The sequence below is a fragment of the Mustela nigripes genome, chromosome 1, assembly GCF_022355385.1.
Source record: "Mustela nigripes isolate SB6536 chromosome 1, MUSNIG.SB6536, whole genome shotgun sequence".
Classification (NCBI taxonomy): domain Eukaryota; kingdom Metazoa; phylum Chordata; class Mammalia; order Carnivora; family Mustelidae; genus Mustela; species Mustela nigripes.
This window is the reverse complement of record NC_081557.1, coordinates 5,640,525-5,657,270: the sequence shown is the minus strand read 5'-3', so window position 1 is coordinate 5,657,270 and position 16,746 is coordinate 5,640,525. Positions and strand designations below refer to the sequence as shown.

The 16,746-nt window shown below is 48.7% G+C and overlaps 1 protein-coding gene across 3 annotated transcripts; it reads left to right on the top strand.

The window, feature by feature from the left end:
* The first annotated feature begins 866 nt into the window (after window positions 1-866).
* RBM14 (RNA binding motif protein 14) lies at window positions 867-16,733 on the top strand. 3 transcript variants are annotated; one of them, XM_059400611.1, is made up of 3 exons: window positions 867-1,329; window positions 6,734-8,198; window positions 8,975-9,861. In XM_059400611.1, exons 1-3 carry the CDS (start codon window positions 993-995, stop codon window positions 9,180-9,182), a joined length of 2,010 nt encoding a protein of 669 aa, XP_059256594.1. In that variant the 5' UTR covers window positions 867-992; the 3' UTR covers window positions 9,183-9,861. The 3 variants fall into 3 exon arrangements, with proteins under 3 accessions (XP_059256594.1, XP_059256611.1, XP_059256601.1); XM_059400618.1 differs by having other exon boundaries at window positions 869-1,329; window positions 6,734-6,844; window positions 8,975-9,094; XM_059400628.1 differs by lacking the exons at window positions 6,734-8,198; window positions 8,975-9,861 and adding an exon at window positions 16,644-16,733 and having other exon boundaries at window positions 868-1,329.
* Window positions 16,734-16,746: the final 13 nt, after the last annotated feature.

Here is a 16,746-nt window from a genome sequence, read left to right as displayed (position 1 = left end):
GTAGGTGTTCAATAGAATCAGGAGAATGCGCATGTTGCAGGTAAAATATTGTCCTGAGTTTGTCGCATGTGTTTATGTTTCTGATGTCTTGAGCCATGCAAAATACTTTTATTTACATACACCTGTTGGTTTTGAATTTTTTATTTTGTTTTAAGCCTCAACTTTTGTTCCCTCAGGAACTGTTCTGACCTAATATTGTTTCATTAAACTTTTCATTGTGGAAAATTTTTCAACGCACGCAAGAGAGATACATCTCATTATTCCTCTTGTGGAAATTCCATAACGGCAGGGACGAAAGTCCGATTTTTCACTCTCCATCTTCCGCCAGGACCTCAGCAACATCAGGGAACGTGTTTCCAAAGAATGAATTAACAGCACGAGGGTTCTCTGGGGCAGATGCCTCTCGGGCCCCACGGACAGCCCAGCACAGTCCTGGAGGCGGCAGTTTGCGGACTGAAGGCGGCTGTCCGGGTTTCTTCGGCCAGGCCCGACCCTCTCGTGGACAGGCCGGCTGCCGCCTCCAGGTTTGCCCTACGTTGCCAGAATGGGAGGAGCTCCGACTTCCGACTGAACAAAGTTTTTCCTCGCGCCCGCCGATCCCGGCCCCACCCCGGCCAGAGGCCATCTCACCGACTAGGCCTCTCCGCCGCCGACGCTCCCCGCGCGCGTTCCCCCTTCTCCAACCCTTCTTTTCCCCCTCCCCCCGGCAGTGGCGGTTGGTCGCGCGCCGTCGTCCCTTTCCCGCCCCCTCCGCTAACGAGCGGGCTCCAGACCCTCTGGGATTGGCTGCGCCTGAGAGCATCTTCTTTCAGCCTCTATGATTGGATGCAGGACGCGCGGGATGTGGGCCCCGATTGGTTAGGTCAGGGCGCCTGCGCGGCGGGGTTCTCGGTCGCCAGCCATTCCTGGGGAGGACTGCCGGCCGGTCGGACGTCTCGCCTGTCGCTGGAGGAGAGGTCCCGGCTCCCCGGGAAGGCGGCTGCGGCGACAAAATGAAGATATTCGTGGGAAACGTCGATGGGGCGGATACAACGCCAGAGGAGCTAGCAGCCCTCTTCGCGCCCTACGGCACGGTCATGAGCTGCGCCGTCATGAAACAGTTCGCCTTCGTGCACATGCGCGAGAACGCAGGCGCGCTGCGCGCCATCGAGGCTCTGCACGGCCACGAGCTGCGGCCGGGGCGCGCGCTCGTGGTGGAGATGTCGCGCCCACGGCCTCTTAACACTTGGAAGATTTTCGTGGGCAATGTGTCGGCTGCGTGCACGAGCCAGGAATTGCGCAGCCTCTTCGAGCGCCGCGGACGCGTCATCGAGTGTGACGTGGTGAAAGGTAACGCGGGGGCGCGCGGGGGCGGGGGCGCGGGCGCGCTCTGGGCACTCTGCTTGTTAGCCACGCCCCTTTCCCGGGGGTCCGGTCACCGCGCGGTTGGGGAGGGTGGGGAAGTCCGCGGGAGCGAGGCCGGAGGTGTTGGGGGCGCGTTGGGTAGAGCCACCCTCCTCCCCTGTGGTCAAGCACCATTCTCCAGATGGGAGGAAGCGGCTCTGGGTGGGTTCGGCGGCCGATGTGAGCCGAGCTACGGGGCCGGGGACGCGCCTGAGACTTGCGAGTGTACCGGGGGCGCGTCTTCCACTGGTCTCCTGGGCCTGGCACCGAGCGGAAATTGGGAAGTGACGGGCACAAGCCGGATCATGGAGCGGGGAAGATTTCGCCACTTCCCCACTTTCTCTCCAGACGTCGGTCAGAGAGCAAGGGAAGAGGGAAAAGGTGGGGGCTGAGGCCCCAAGGCCACCCTCGTGTTCCCTCCCGATGAATGCTCCCGAGCGGAAGGTAACGGGGCCCTTGGACGTTTCTCGGGCTGGGATGTTTTAGCTTTGTGTGGCATGGGTCTACTCACTCGTAGGTACAGGAGGGGCCCCTTCCGAATCACTTTGGCATTTCAGTATCGTTAGGTGGGTTAGGTGTGGCAACGCTATTTTCCAAGTCCCTCAAACTTGGGTTTTTTTTACTTTGGGCTCGATTTTACATCTATAAACTGGAAACCCGGACCTTTCGAATGTGGAAGGAGGCTTGCTTTATGGAGGCCTCTCTTCCTTAACCTTTACCTGCCAGCCCATGCCCTTGGGGCTGTGTTTTTTTATTAGGTCGGTGATTTTGCAAGGGGGCGTATACTCTGTGGCTGAGGGGGACATTGAGAGCGGTGTGTGAGGGTTCTTGGTTAAACATTGGCAAAACACATTTACTTGCTATTTGTCTTTGCTGGAGTAGTCTGATCCTTAGGGTAGATCCCTAGTTGGCCTTTGAGAAAAATGTATCCCTAATTTAGGCCGGACTTCTTTTTGGGACCCAGTGTTAACTTTTGTAGTCTAGGTTTCTATCCCGTAAGTTCTGTTTCCTTTATGCTGGCATAACCCTTGTGTATGTGGCTAGTTTCCGTTCCCCTTGGGAACAGATCAGAGTTAACTTTGCCATCGTCAAGGCTGCAGCCTGGGGGAGCATCTGATGCCCTACTCTGGGTGTTGGATTCATACCTGCCCTTACTTACCCTGTGTGAAAAGTTTAGGGGATAGGAAATAAGTGGGTGCAGGTGCTTCTTTCCACCAAGACACTTCATTTGCTCTCTTGGAAAGGTGTATCTTTTGGGCCATTCTTTGTATTTTTTGTAACTGGGAAAGTGTGAAGGGTCATAGACTCCACAGCTCGGAGCAGTTCCTTGTTTTGCGTTAATATCACATTCTGTTTTCCTGAACTCAGGTTGTGCAAGTCTGCAAATATCCAGAATCAAGCTTTCCTGCTGGTGCTCTAAGGCAGGCTTTGTGGTGCATTGATTTTTGTTTTTGTTTAGAGTTAAGAGTAGAAAGGACTTTAGATTGGGCATCTGGCCAGGAAATGGATGGGGGTACATGACTCATTATGAGAGTTCTGTGTTTAATTGATCTACCAAGTTTCCTTTGTGGTTCTCAGGCAACGTGCCTACTATATTGGGAATCTAGAAACTAGCATCTGAGGGGATAGTCTCCATGGAACTCATTGGTCAAGAACTTGCTTTCAGGTGGTAGAGAAACCGAAAATTTGCCTTGATTCGCTCTGGACTGAGACCAAGTTACAGTGGTGGGGAGGGTGAAGTGGATAATAGCATGTGGTTTATAGAACTGGTGGACTTCTAGTGAGAAAGCGAAAGTTATGACTATTATCCTTTTGTAAACATTCAGTTAGCAGAAATGTGTTAATTACATCAAGGAGTAGTGGTTAGCTCTTATTTGTAGTTAGCCTGATAAGTACCAGAGGTCCTGATACATTTGATGTAAGACACTCTGGGAAAGATTTGACTGTCATATTCTCCACTGATGCTTTTCTGTCTCTATGAGGTGCAAGAAAGTGAAGTTTTTAAGTGGGGAATTTGGCGGAAGAGACTGGCTCTGGCTTTATAAACACGAATTTCTTGGGTTGGGAATGGGGCATTCGATGATCGAGTCTTTTGGTGTTGGGCTGTGGGGGTCTTTGAATAGCACAGAAGCTTGGGGTTGCACAGCCGACCAGTTCTGTTTTATTTCACCGAGGGAAAACATAGTTGCCTGGTTACCCTTGAAGCTTAGATGTGATTGGATTTACAGAGCAAAAATCTCCATAGCAACAGGGATTGTAACTACTGTCCACAGGTCACATTCTATTGGTTGTTCAGAAATGAAGTATGAGAGTTGCTGACAGCTTTAGGAACCATTTGGGCTTCAGGGGGAGGTCTGTAAGGCAGAAGAGGAAATGGTTTCCTCTGTGGTTTTTTTTTTGTTGTTTTATTTTGTTCTTGTGGTTTTTTTGTTTGTTTTGTTTTTGTTTTTTGTAGGGGGCCATTTTACTCTCCTGAAACAAATCTGTAGTTTAAAGTTAAGAGATTTTCACTCTTCTGAGGATAAGAAAACTCATTTTTCTAGATTCTCTTAACTTTGGTGCTAGAGGAATTGTGATGCCACCAGACCGTAGGTGATCTGTTTGAAAGATTGTTCGCTAGTGCCTTTAAATGCAGTGGATTTCTTTCAGAGATTACTGTTTTTTGAACTAGCTCTTCAGGCATATGGGTCCTGGAGTTTTCTAGATTTCTGGTTTTACATCGTCCTAGGATTAAGTGGGTTCCTGGGCATCTTTGATAGGGCTAGGTTTTGGTTTGGCTCCTGGCTGTGATAGGGTAAGTAAGCCCTGATGTCATTGAATCAGCTGTACAACCAAGTCACACATCTCTTTATAATGTCTGGCTTAGGAACTTTTTGGTATTAATTGATTTTAAGTGTATTTGATGGCTTTTTAAAAAATCAGTTCTAAAAATCCGTGATATAACTTATCTGGGCAGTCAGTTGAATTCTACATGTGAAATCCCAATTTTCAGATTTCAATTTGGTCTGCTTTTTTAACAAAACCCAGCTAAATAGGGAGTAGACAGTGGGACGTCCTGTCGCTATTGTAAACCGTTTGAAGTTTTTGTTGGGTGTTTTTCCTACCTTGGATCTGCTGGTGGATTAGCCAGGACTATAATACCATTCATTAATATTCTCTCATAGTGCCTGGAGATTTTTTCATTTTTCTTAATCTGCCTACAAGCTCCCGTTTTTTGCTTACCAGTTGCATTCTCTGGAGGGTCAGCCAAGCCTGTTTTTAAGGAGATCTCTGACCATAGTATCTATTTTTAGCTACCTTTACCCAAAGTGGAGGTGAGAGACCATAGGGACAGTTCTGGTACCCTGTGGCTAAGCCAAAAGGAACACCTGCCTAAATTGGTAGGTGGGAAATCAGGTTCTGATCATGGGGGTGTGAGGATTGAGAGTTGTGATGCTTCGTTTTGTTTTTTTTATCATCTCTGGCAGGTTCTAAGTTTGCATATACAAATGTTACAGTAACTCTTGTTTTTTATTATTAAAAATGAAGGAAAGTGTTCTGTAGGGGGAGAAGCTTTTGGTTATTTCTAGACTTAAATAATCATCTAATTCTTTATTATCATATAGCTATTTATATTTTGCAAGGCACTTTTATTTTCTTATTTGAATCTCCTAACTCTGAGGTGGGTAGGACAGATTTGGCAAGTCAGTGATATTTGGGTCTATAACTGAGACTTTTAAGTGCCTAACCCAGGATTCCTTGTGCTGTACCATACTTATGATTTGTACCTGTTAATTACATTTTTATTTTCATTTGTACCAGACGCAGGTTGGTGGCATGCCTCACATTGAGAAAAAATGACTTGCTCTCTCAGAGCAGCTAGAGAGGGCATCCCAGTATGAAAGTTTCTAGAAATTAGAGGACACTTACTTCAAGGCTATTTAAAAGGATTTCTTATCTTCAAGAATGGAATTTTAGTGATTTCATTCAGGTAGTTCTTCATTTCCTAAACTAATATGAGCGAGATGGCATGCAGGTACTTAGTACTTAAGTAGCCACAGATTCAGATGGGTTTAAGTGCATGGCTTTATCTCCCAAGAGCATGATCTTCTCCTTGTTTTTCATATCCTCCTTGCACCTTTGTGGTTTGTGAGTTTGAGCATGAATAAGAATTTCTTCCCACTCCTCCCTCTTCTAATCTAAAATTGTCTCCTTCTGTGTGGTAGCTGAGGACTTTGAGATCAGCGTCCTGTCTTGAGTTTGTATCCCACCACAGCTCATTGAAATCCTGAATGAGGACCTCACGGGTAACCTGCTTAGCAGAGCCCACAAGCTGCAGTAATCGCAGTTTCTCACCTTGAGTCTGGGAAACCAGATCTTCCCTGTAAACAGTCGCCCTGTGAACAGGAGTCCGAGGGTTAAGGTGTATTTCTGTCCTTTAAAGAGGAACACGTAGAGGATATTCTGTAGCTTGGGGGAGGGGGCTTAGGCCTGAACTCAGCCAAGAGGCTTGATTTCCATTCCCACACCTCACTGGCTTACTTACGTGCGTTCCAGCTTCTGTTGTAAGTTTAAAATTTCTAGTCACATTACACGGTTCTGCCTTACACACTGACTTCTCAGGGATAGACGGGTAGTGAAGGGGCACAGAAGAATTGGGATTCTGTTCCTGGCTCTAATAAATTTTGATTTAGGGCAGGGCATGTAAATATTCTCTGAGTATGTTTCCCCACCTGTAAAGTAGAGATCACGATCTTTTGCTCTGCCTGCCTCCCAGGATTGTTGTGAGGCCCAGATGAAGGCCTGTGCGTGGAAGTACTCTGAGAAAGGGGGAGATCACATTGGAGGAATTTCATGAAGTGTGCATTGGAGTCTAGCTCTCTTGCTTTAATTGGACCCTGGGCTGAGACATGGGTCATGTTAAGACAGTGGTCATTTCCAGTGTTTCAGAGTTAAGCTTCAAAGGTGAGCAGTAGTGTTTGGTGACCTTGGGTTAGAGAACACTGAATAATTGAGTGATCCAGGACCCTTTCTGTGTTTTGTCCGTGGTTTACACTTACAGGAGTTGGAAAGATTTTCATCTGGTGTTACAGTTCATCTTTGCTCTTTCTTCTCTTGCCAGAAAGTTGGGTGAAGTTGCAGGGGGATAGGGGAGACTGGGGAGAAGGCCATAGGGAAAGGTGACTGTTTGGGACGGTCGGAAGCTTTGATACATGGGAGCCATGTTTCATGACATACTCCTGGAGAGGAGGGTTTGGAGGCCTGGAGGTAGCTGGCAACAGCTGGGTGCTGTTGTGTGTCCAGTTTGGGACCCATCAGGTAGCATGCCCTGCCCCCCTAATTGCTAACCCTCTGTCTGCTGCTTTATCAGACTACGCGTTTGTTCACATGGAGAAGGAAGCAGATGCCAAAGCCGCCATCGCGCAGCTCAACGGCAAAGAAGTGAAGGGCAAGCGCATCAACGTGGAACTCTCAACCAAGGGTCAGAAGAAGGGGCCCGGCCTGGCTATCCAGTCTGGGGACAAGACCAAGAAACCAGGGGCTGGGGATACGGCATTCCCTGGAACTGGTGGCTTCTCTGCCACCTTCGACTACCAGCAGGCTTTTGGCAACAGCACTGGTGGCTTTGATGGGCAAGCCCGTCAGCCCACACCACCCTTCTTTGGTCGCGACCGCAGCCCCCTGCGCCGTTCACCTCCCCGAGCCTCCTATGTGGCTCCTCTGACGGCCCAGCCAGCCACCTACCGGGCCCAGCCCTCAGTGTCGCTGGGAGCTGCCTACAGGGCCCAGCCTTCTGCCTCTTTGGGTGTCGGCTATCGGACTCAGCCCATGACAGCCCAGGCAGCCTCTTACCGCGCTCAGCCCTCTGTATCCCTTGGGGCCCCATACAGGGGCCAGCTGGCTAGCCCTAGCTCCCAGTCTGCTGCAGCTTCCTCGCTTGGCCCATATGGTGGAGCCCAGCCCTCAGCCTCGGCCCTGTCCTCCTATGGGGGTCAGCCAGCTGCGGCTTCCTCGCTCAACTCCTATGGGGCTCAGGGTTCCTCCCTTGCCTCCTATGGTAACCAGCCATCCTCTTACGGCGCGCAGGCTGCCTCTTCCTATGGGGTTCGTGCGGCTGCCTCCTCCTACAACACCCAGGGAGCAGCTTCCTCCCTAGGCTCTTATGGGGCCCAGGCAGCCTCTTATGGGGCCCAGTCTGCAGCCTCCTCACTAGCTTATGGGGCCCAGGCAGCTTCTTACAATGCCCAGCCCTCAGCCTCTTACAATGCGCAGTCTGCCCCGTACGCTGCACAACAGGCTGCTTCCTACTCTTCCCAGCCGGCTGCGTATGTGGCACAGCCAGCTACAGCTGCTGCCTATGCCAGCCAACCAGCTGCCTACGCTGCACAAGCCACTACCCCAATGGCTGGCTCCTATGGGGCCCAGCCGGTTGTTCAGACCCAGCTGAACAGTTACGGGGCTCAAGCATCAATGGGCCTGTCAGGCTCCTATGGGGCTCAGTCAGCTGCCGCAGCCACCGGCTCCTATGGTGCTGCAGCTGCCTATGGGGCCCAGCCTTCTGCCACCCTGGCAGCTCCGTACCGCACTCAGTCGTCAGCCTCATTGGCTGCTTCCTATGCTGCCCAGCAGCATCCCCAGGCTGCTGCCTCCTACCGTGGCCAGCCGGGCAATGCCTACGATGGGGCAGGTCAGCCGTCTGCAGCCTACCTGTCCATGTCCCAGGGGGCCGTTGCCAACGCCAACAGCACCCCGCCGCCCTATGAGCGTACCCGCCTCTCCCCACCCCGGGCCAGCTACGACGATCCCTACAAAAAGGCTGTCGCCATGTCGAAAAGGTACTGTATGCCCCCCCGCCTCTGCCCCCAGCTGGGGCTTAGGGCAAGGGGCTGAGGTTGGCATGGGAGGGAAACTGGAGCCATTGGCCTCTCCTTTGGTCTTCACTCCTCTACTCCCATGGGATGTCCAAAGGCCGAAGGGGTTGATGTCTGTGAACTTTTCTGGTCACCAGGGTTCAGGTGGAGCATTAGTGCTCAGCCTGGGGTGGTACCAGCTAGTCAGGCTGGGAAGAGTGTCACCTGTCTAGGCTAGCCCAAGTGCCATTGGAGCTACTGCCTGCAGGATTGTGGCCTACAGCCTTTCCCACCGTCTCAAGGATCCTTAAGCCTGTTACGTGGTTGTCCGGGCTTTGGTGGGGTGGGTTTGAAAGAGTAGTCCCTTTGGCACTCACCGGCTGAAGGCAAGGTGTAGGAGGTGCGTCCACTCTTTGGGAAGTTGGGGACCTTGCTTTCGTCCGCCGTTCTGTTGATAAACAACCAAGGTCTTTCTGTGCAGGGCCCAGGGGGGATAGTTTGTTTGTGGTTTGGGAATGTAGACCAAATCCACCTTGGCCAGTTGAGAAGGGAGGGCTTCGGTGGTGGGCTTGGTTTCCCACTGAGTTGAACCAGGCTTGATTTCTTGCCCTGGATAGGGTGATGAGCCTTCTGACAAAATCGTGTTTGTTGGAGACCAATCTGATCACACCCTCCCTATCCCCATTGGCATCTCCCCCATGCCCACCTGGAGCCCTCCCCTCAATTGTCTCATTCACCAACTGTCTTCTTCTCTCGACTAGGTATGGTTCCGACCGGCGTTTAGCCGAGCTCTCTGATTACCGCCGTTTATCAGAGTCGCAGCTCTCGTTCCGCCGCTCGCCGACAAAGTCCTCGCTGGATTACCGTCGCCTGCCCGATGCCCATTCCGATTACGCACGCTATTCGGGCTCCTATAATGATTACCTGCGGGCAGCTCAGATGCACTCTGGCTACCAGCGCCGCATGTAGGGCCATCCTGGGATGGGGCACCACAGGGAGGGAAGGAGAGGAGAGGTGGGGCAGGGTGCAGACCCGGGTTATAACCACTGGCCCATACCTCTCCCGTTTGCGGTTTTTCATCCCCTCTACCCTGTGGGCCTTCCCCAGGAGATGATCCTTTTGAGTGTTCGGCAGTAATCTACTTTGTTCCTTCGCCTCAGCAGCAAATCTTGCTACTGGCTCTAGATCTGCGGTTTCCCCTCTCCCCTGCTTCCCATCTCCCAGGATGGGAATTTCTTTTACGTTTTTATTTTTTCCTGGCTCCCTTTTATTTTTGTGCGCGATATTTAAGGTCGTCTGGATGGGGAAGCAACCTGCAGCTGAGGTCGGCGGCGCCTTTTTCTTTTTAGATGTGAGGGAGGCCAGGAAAGGGTTAGCTTAACCATTTCCTATGCGCCAAGCTGTGCCAGCAGTCCAGGGGGCCCTGACTTTGTCCCTCTATGGACTGTGTTGAGACTGAGTTCCTGTCGGGACAGTCGGTTGGTATACGTCCAAATCCCTACTGTCCCCCCGATGTTATAGCTGATGCTGAGTGGCACAGTCCCACGTCCCCATCTCCCCAAGTAGGTGGTGTTAGAAAACCTTGATTTTTTTTTTTCCCTTTTGTATGGACTACAAATAAAACTTGGGGCAATTTGCAGTTTGGAAACCTGGTTGTCATTGTCTTGATTGCACTCAGTTTCAGAGGAGCCAGTTTGACATCCAGGAAGTCATGACAGCAAAGGGAAAGGCAGCTGGATAACCCCAGGGCAGATAAGGAAAGGGGTTTGAATGTGGGAATTAGTGATTTTCCTGCTGTCCAGAGGGATATAGGTCATCGTTGGCCTGCTAGTCTGCCATCTTTAGGACTGGAGAGTCCAGACCAAGTTGCTTGGACTTTCTCAGCCCTTAACTTGAATTGATCACACCAAGGTGCAGTAAATTTATTGCCTGTTTCCCCCTAACTTATCTCCAGGTCGGAAACAACCTGTGCTTCAGCGGGGTGGTTCTGGGGTATGGCTTCTCAAGTGAGAAGTGGGGAAGTGAAATGCTTTTGGTGCTTAAAGTCTAGAGGATTCTCCAGAGGGTGGGCTTGAGTGCTGAAGCTGGGACCCAGAAGGGAGCCAGTGGTGGGGTAGGGGTGATGTCAGTGTCTGGTACTTCCCTGTGGTTAGAGAGAGGAGGAGCAGGGACAGTCGGAAGCAGGTCTGGGGAATCTGGCTAGAGACCCGGTATTCCGCCTGTTGAACATCACCATGGAGCGTCCTTCCTGCGTCCTGCCAACTTCTGCCGTAATAGTGCTCTGAGACTCAACTTCCCTTATCTCCATTTGTTGGGGTTTCTAGATGTTTTCTTGCTGGGTTTATAGTTGAAGGTGTCCTCACAGACTGGGAAAGGGGTGAGGTACAAGCATAACCCAAGAAGGGTTGCTGGGTTAGGGTGAGAATTGGAAGATTCTTTCTATACTTGAATTCTGGGATGGGTGGGTGGGGGGTTGGGGGGCGTTGAGAGGGCCTGGGCAAAAAAAAAAAAAAAAAAAAAAAGAAAGAAAGAAAGAAAGAAAGAAAAAGAAAAAAAGAATAAAGAAAAGTTCCAGCCACGGACCAGATGGAAGTTTGGGCTTACTGATAATGAGTGAATGGAAGCAAACTGGCTGGGTAGGAACCTGCTGATGTTCTTTTGGGAAAGGGGGCTTTAGAGATTGGATTATGGGAGCCTGCTGGGGTAAGGCGATTTGGGGGGAGTTGTCTGTCAAATCAGGTGGAGTTCAGGTGGATTCTTTGCCTCTCACTGGCTTCTCGTGAATTCGCCTGTGACAGTGGCTTCCCCCAGATGTTCTCTTCCCTCTGCCCAGTGGGCAGAAGTATATAATCTTGATAACCATGAGCTTTTGTGTATGCTGACTGTAATTTCGGGGAGTTACTGGGGCCATAGCTCTTGTCCTTGCTTCTCTTTTTGCTCACTGCTTTGCCTCCAGGTGCTTCGCTGTTCCTTTTCATTTCTTTACAGGACTGGGAGGGGGAGATCGATGGGTTTCTTGTCACTTTTCTGCAGGGAGGGTGGGGTGATCTGAGGGCCAAGCTAACAAGCTTAGCTCCGATTATTACTCTGGAAAATAGAGGGTTGGTTGATTATAGGGCTGTGATTGTGGCTTTTGTATTTGTGATATTTCTTTGTCATGTGGCTTTCTGTCTTCCTTTTTCTCCAGTGAGGGTGCTGCCACTACCCTAATCCCAGGGTTCCTGTAAAAAAAAACAGCTAAATGTGCTCTTGGGGCCAGCATTCTGTATTGCAGCCCACGTTCTTCAGAGTGACCTGGCCCTAGAGGATCACTAGCATCTTTAGGTCATGATGCCCTTGCTGCCTCAGCCCTGAGGTTTTTCGTTGTTTAAGTAGAAGCAAGTACAAAGCTAAATCATGTTATTCTCTTATTTCTTGCAGATTGTTTTAAAATTCCCTTCCTCTTTTATTTAAAATATGCCACCTGTGTTAATCCTATAGCCCACTCATACTTTGCTTTTTGTGGATTTCTGAGTTCCTGGGTCCTATAACTTGGAGGTGGTTGGGTTGAGTGAATGGGAGGACAGACATACTATGTGCTTTGGGATAAGAGGGTGGGGAATATGGGCTCCCAGTGTCTTCAGATTTTTGCACTTCTGCATCTGTTACCTCTACAACTTGGCCTTCATTGGAGAAGTTTAAGATGATTTATTCCTGGAACAAGATCACATAGGGGCTTCCGGCCTTAGTCTGCTCCCTTCTGAGGTTTGGACTTTGTTTCAAATTCTGCCTGGGGTAGACCTGGGGCCCTATCCCTTGTACTGGAGGCAATGGGACTGTCACTGCGACTGGGTCAGCCTCTCGGTAGGCTGCTGTTTAGTTATGCACATCAGTTAAGCTCTACCAGTGTCTGCACAGACTGTTGGTTCTCCAGTCATTTTGCCCTATCCAGCCAAGTAAGCTGACTATAATAGGGGATGACTGAGGTCATAATGAAAACAAATTTCCTAGATTTATGGACTGTATCTAATAGAAGGTTGGGTAATAATAGAGAAGAAAAGGTGGAGAGCAGGTGAGGGCTGCCTGGGTGGCTCAGTTGGTTAAGTAAGCGTCTGCCTTGGGCTCAGGTCATGATCCCAAGGTCCTGGGATCAAGTCTCTGGGATCGAGTCTCCGGCGTCGGGCTCCCTGCTCAGCGGGGAGTCTGCTTCTCTCTCTCTCTCTGATGTTCCCCACTGCTTGTGCTCCCGCTCTTTCAAATAAATAAATAAAATCTTAAAAAAAAGATGAGCAGGTGAAAAATTTATGTTCACCTAAATTTTATAGTTACCTTTAGAGAGATCACAAAAGGGGTTTTCCAAGGAAAAAAGTTCCTAAAATTATTTCAAGTAGCTCTAAATCATTTGAAATATTGTGCGTTTATACTACTGGAAATAACAGTGTCGAAGTAGCTGAGCCCTTGGGCTGACCTTGAATTTATAATATGGGGAGGTAGGACCTATCTCAGTGAACTACTTACAGTTAATAAACAATACTAGGATAGTGAAAGATACAAGGCAGTTCCACTAGTTACAACTTTCTGGAAATAGGATCTGTTTGGTGGGAAAATTGACTTGGTACAGAGAGAATGACTAAGGGTGTTGACTCTAAAACCAGGTTTCCTGAGTTGGAATCGTGTTTCTGTCACTTAGCTTTGTGATCTTGGACGTGTCAGGAACTCTGCCTGTTTTTTCGTCTATAAAATGAAGATAATAGCTAACATTTATTGAACACTTACTAAGCACCATTAAAAGTACATTTCATACAGGAATTTCATTTGATCTTCATTGCAATCCAAGTGCCATTTAAGTATTTTAAAATCTAATGAATGGGGAAGTTGAGGCTGTAGGTTAAATAACAAAAAGAAAAAATTCTCACTTTGTTAGAAAGTAGATCAAGGGATTGAATCAGTATTTTGAATTGAACTATCCAGGACTTTGCTTGTAATTATTATAATACTTGGATCAGATGAGAACATGTGACAAGTGTAGGGCCTCATATATAGCCACTGCTCTTTAAGTGCTAGCTATCTCACAGACAGGAATTAGAACATTCTGGAGAGATTGGGGTGGCCTAGTAGAACACATTTGAGCAAAGGACTTTGGATGTAGGTGTGAGTGCAGCACATATGAATCCGTGAAACTGGATTTTTTGAATGAGTGGTACCTAGGAGTGAAATAGGACACGGACCACACCAGTTTTTGTCACTTGCAGTCTCAGACAACACTTCAGTGTCTTGAGATCAGATTCTCTTTGGGCGTGGGAAAGAAAGATATGGGGTAGGAAACCTGCAGAAACATTAAGGGGGAGGGTAAGAGGGTGTAGCTGCCAGTGGGATTGGAGGTTTAGGAAGCTTGCTTGACTGGCCTAGTCAAGGAAGGCTAATCTGGACATCCCTGGAGAATACTGATTTTTAATTTGAGCTCTTGTTAAACCAGTAATCGTTTCTGGGTAGGAGCCAGAGTTTAACATGTATAAATTATATATGTTTACCCCTAAGGGTGTTATAGTAGTAGATTTGTTTATTCACATTTGAATGGTTTTCACTGACATCAGTGTTTCACCCTTAAGTTTGGATTGTTCCTTTATTGCTCTTTGAAGAGTCCAGACTTCTGTCTTTTTGGGATCTGCAGTGAGAATGTGTATTTTTGCTTGGCTGTGACAGATACCAGCTGTCTAGATGACTTTGGACAAGTCGCTTTCCTTTTAGGTGCTTGGTAACTCTATCAGCAAATCACCCAAGTAGCACCTAAAGTGTTACTGGACAGGGTGCTTTTAAAACTCTGCATTCAATCCTATTTTGCAAAGTTGGGTTGGTAAGGTAGAGGATTTGGACCAGATGATTTGTAAATCTTAATGGTTTTTAGCTGCTTTAGTGCTCAATACAATAGAGTTGGATAGGTGAATATCATTATGGAGATGCTTGAACTACAAACAGATGTTTCTACCTAAAGCTTCATTTTTTAGCATGTGTCAAGTAGGTATTCCTGATGATCAAAAGCTGTACCATAGTTACCCCCTGGCTTTTGAGCACCTGCTTTTTCTGTTTGAGGGAGACTGGAGAGCATACTAGGTAATAGGGGTAAAAGTGCTTGTTTTTGGAAATAAGGGCGAACGGTCTTAAACTGATATTGACTGAAAATCCGAAGTATTACTCCTTTTGGTTCCCGAGAAGTCTTGCATTCATTCACCTCTGTGTTAACTTAGTCAACAAATAATTGAGTGCCTGCCATGTTCCAGGTGCATTTAACACTGATGATAGAGTAAGGACAAAGAAAGGGTCCCTGCCCTTGAACAAGTATTTGATGAGGGAGGGGGGAAAAGGTGGAAAGAAATGGAATGAACAAATAGAATTTCAAGTGGTGGTAAGTATTTGGAAAAATAACATGAAGTCATGGCATGGAGTGCCAAGGTAGGGTTGGGGTAGGGGGTGAGGTGGCCACCAAAGGACTTGGGGAAAGAACATTCCAGCCTGAATGAACTTGGAACAAAAAGGCCAGTGTACTGGAGCATAATTGGGGTTTGGGGTGTGTGGGGTGGAGCACTGTGTGTGTCGGGGTGGGGGCTGTTAAGGAGATTCTGGCAAGAACCAGATCAGGCAGGGTGAGTTTGACAATTTTCCAATTGCAGTGGGTTTTAAGAATCGGGTGATGATTTAATGTGCTTTTACTGAGTTGGATGAGCGTGCAAAATGAAACCTGTGATTACTTCACCTTAAAGGCTTTCAGAAGGTAAATCAAGTAATTAGATTGAGGGTGTTGGGGACAGGATTGGGGGGGGAGGCTGTGGTCTGCAAACTGGCATGGATTGTGATCCTGAGATTTATATTCCCAGTCCTCTCCCCTTTGGGCCTGGAGAGATTCTTAGTTTATAGAGTGAGTGGGTCTCTTCTGCTTTGGTTATTTTGGAAGAAAGTTTATCTCCAGGGCAGTTGGGACACACAAAATTTGGAAGATCAGACTGAAAGGAGCTGAGAGGATTTCTATACCAGATGTGTTTCCCTGCAGATTGAGTGCTGACCCTCATCTGATGGCTGGCCCCCTCAAAAGGGCACACACACAGCTGACTAACGTGGAATTGATTTTCTTCATCACTGATTATATGGCCTTTACTCAGTCTCAGAGTTTCAGTATCAAAATCCACAATGAAAACGGACCACCATTAATGACTACACCTGTAAATGTTATATTTCAATGTTTTTAGGTCCTTTGCTCTTCCCACCCTAGAATAAGTCTTGACCAGTTTTCCACCACTTGATTCCTGAGAGTCATGTCCAGTTTAAAAACTCATTTCCATAACTTTGACTCCTTTCTTTTTATGGTCCCCACCCCTCTTTCTGGGGGCTGTGTTGGACCGTTGCATGTTATACTCAAATGTCATCCCTTGCCTCATAGATAACTCACTGCTTTTGTTTTAAGTTCTTTCATTCAGCACCTTTCCGCACTCCAGCTTTTAACTCTCTCCTCAAAAGCTGCCTCGCAAAGGGTCATTGCTTGCTCCATGAATATGGGATTACGTGAAGAAGCCAAAGGATGAGAAAGAAAGATGTGATGAGGGAGCCGGACGCTCTGGAGAATGCTGTCTTGATTGTATTTTGTTTATAGCTGGATGTGATTAGGCTCCCCTAAAGGTCGGTTCTAGGAGTTTAAACCTGCAGCTCTGGCTGATGGTGCCCAATAAAATAAAACAAAAAACTTTGCTGCTCCAGTTTTTTCTCAGGGCGGGGTGGGGGCGTTTTCAATCTTCAAGGTCACACAGAGAAGCCGTTTTTCTTCATCTTGGACCCACCCCGGGAGGCTGGTTCCTCGCGGGAGCTGGTCTCAGCGCCGTCTGAGTAACGCAGCCTCCGACCGGGCCAACTTCGGGGCCGTTATAAACCAATTGAAGCCGCGCCCATTAACCGTTTCCAGAACTCCTTTCACCATCTATGTCAGTAGTTTTGATCCAGGGGGAGCTCCGGGACTCCTGGGGCTACAGCGTGGATTCTTGGGCAAATGAGGAGGTTGGTTCTTCAGACGGGGACGCTTTGTTATTTTTCTTACCTGGCGTTTGGGTCTGCTAATCGTTCGTAGCATCCTGGCTGCGAGGGGTCGGTGGTTGGGAGTGTAGAAGGAGAAATTTGGAGGAGGCAAAATGGGCCGGGGGAGAGTGTCAGGATGTGCACGTGTCGGTGGCAAAACGTGGAAGCTTCATAAAATTGGCGCCATGAAGCTAAAGACCGCCACACCGGGGCCTCAGCTCGCTCCGCCTAATGGCGGGCCGCACCCCGCCGGCGAAGCCCACGTTTGTAGTTCCTCCCTCACGCCGACCTCTTGCCCAATCAGTGACTTCGGCTTCGGCAGATAGGCGCTCATTGGCATTCGCATAAAAGCTCCGGGGTTACTGACGTTTCCACCTCTTCCCGGCCTCTCAGGTAATTGGCGTTGGTCGTAACCAATCAGGAAGAGGAACTGTGGGAACGCCTGCCTTTAACTTAACTGAGCAGCCAATCCGCTGGTACACTCACCTCCCCTTCT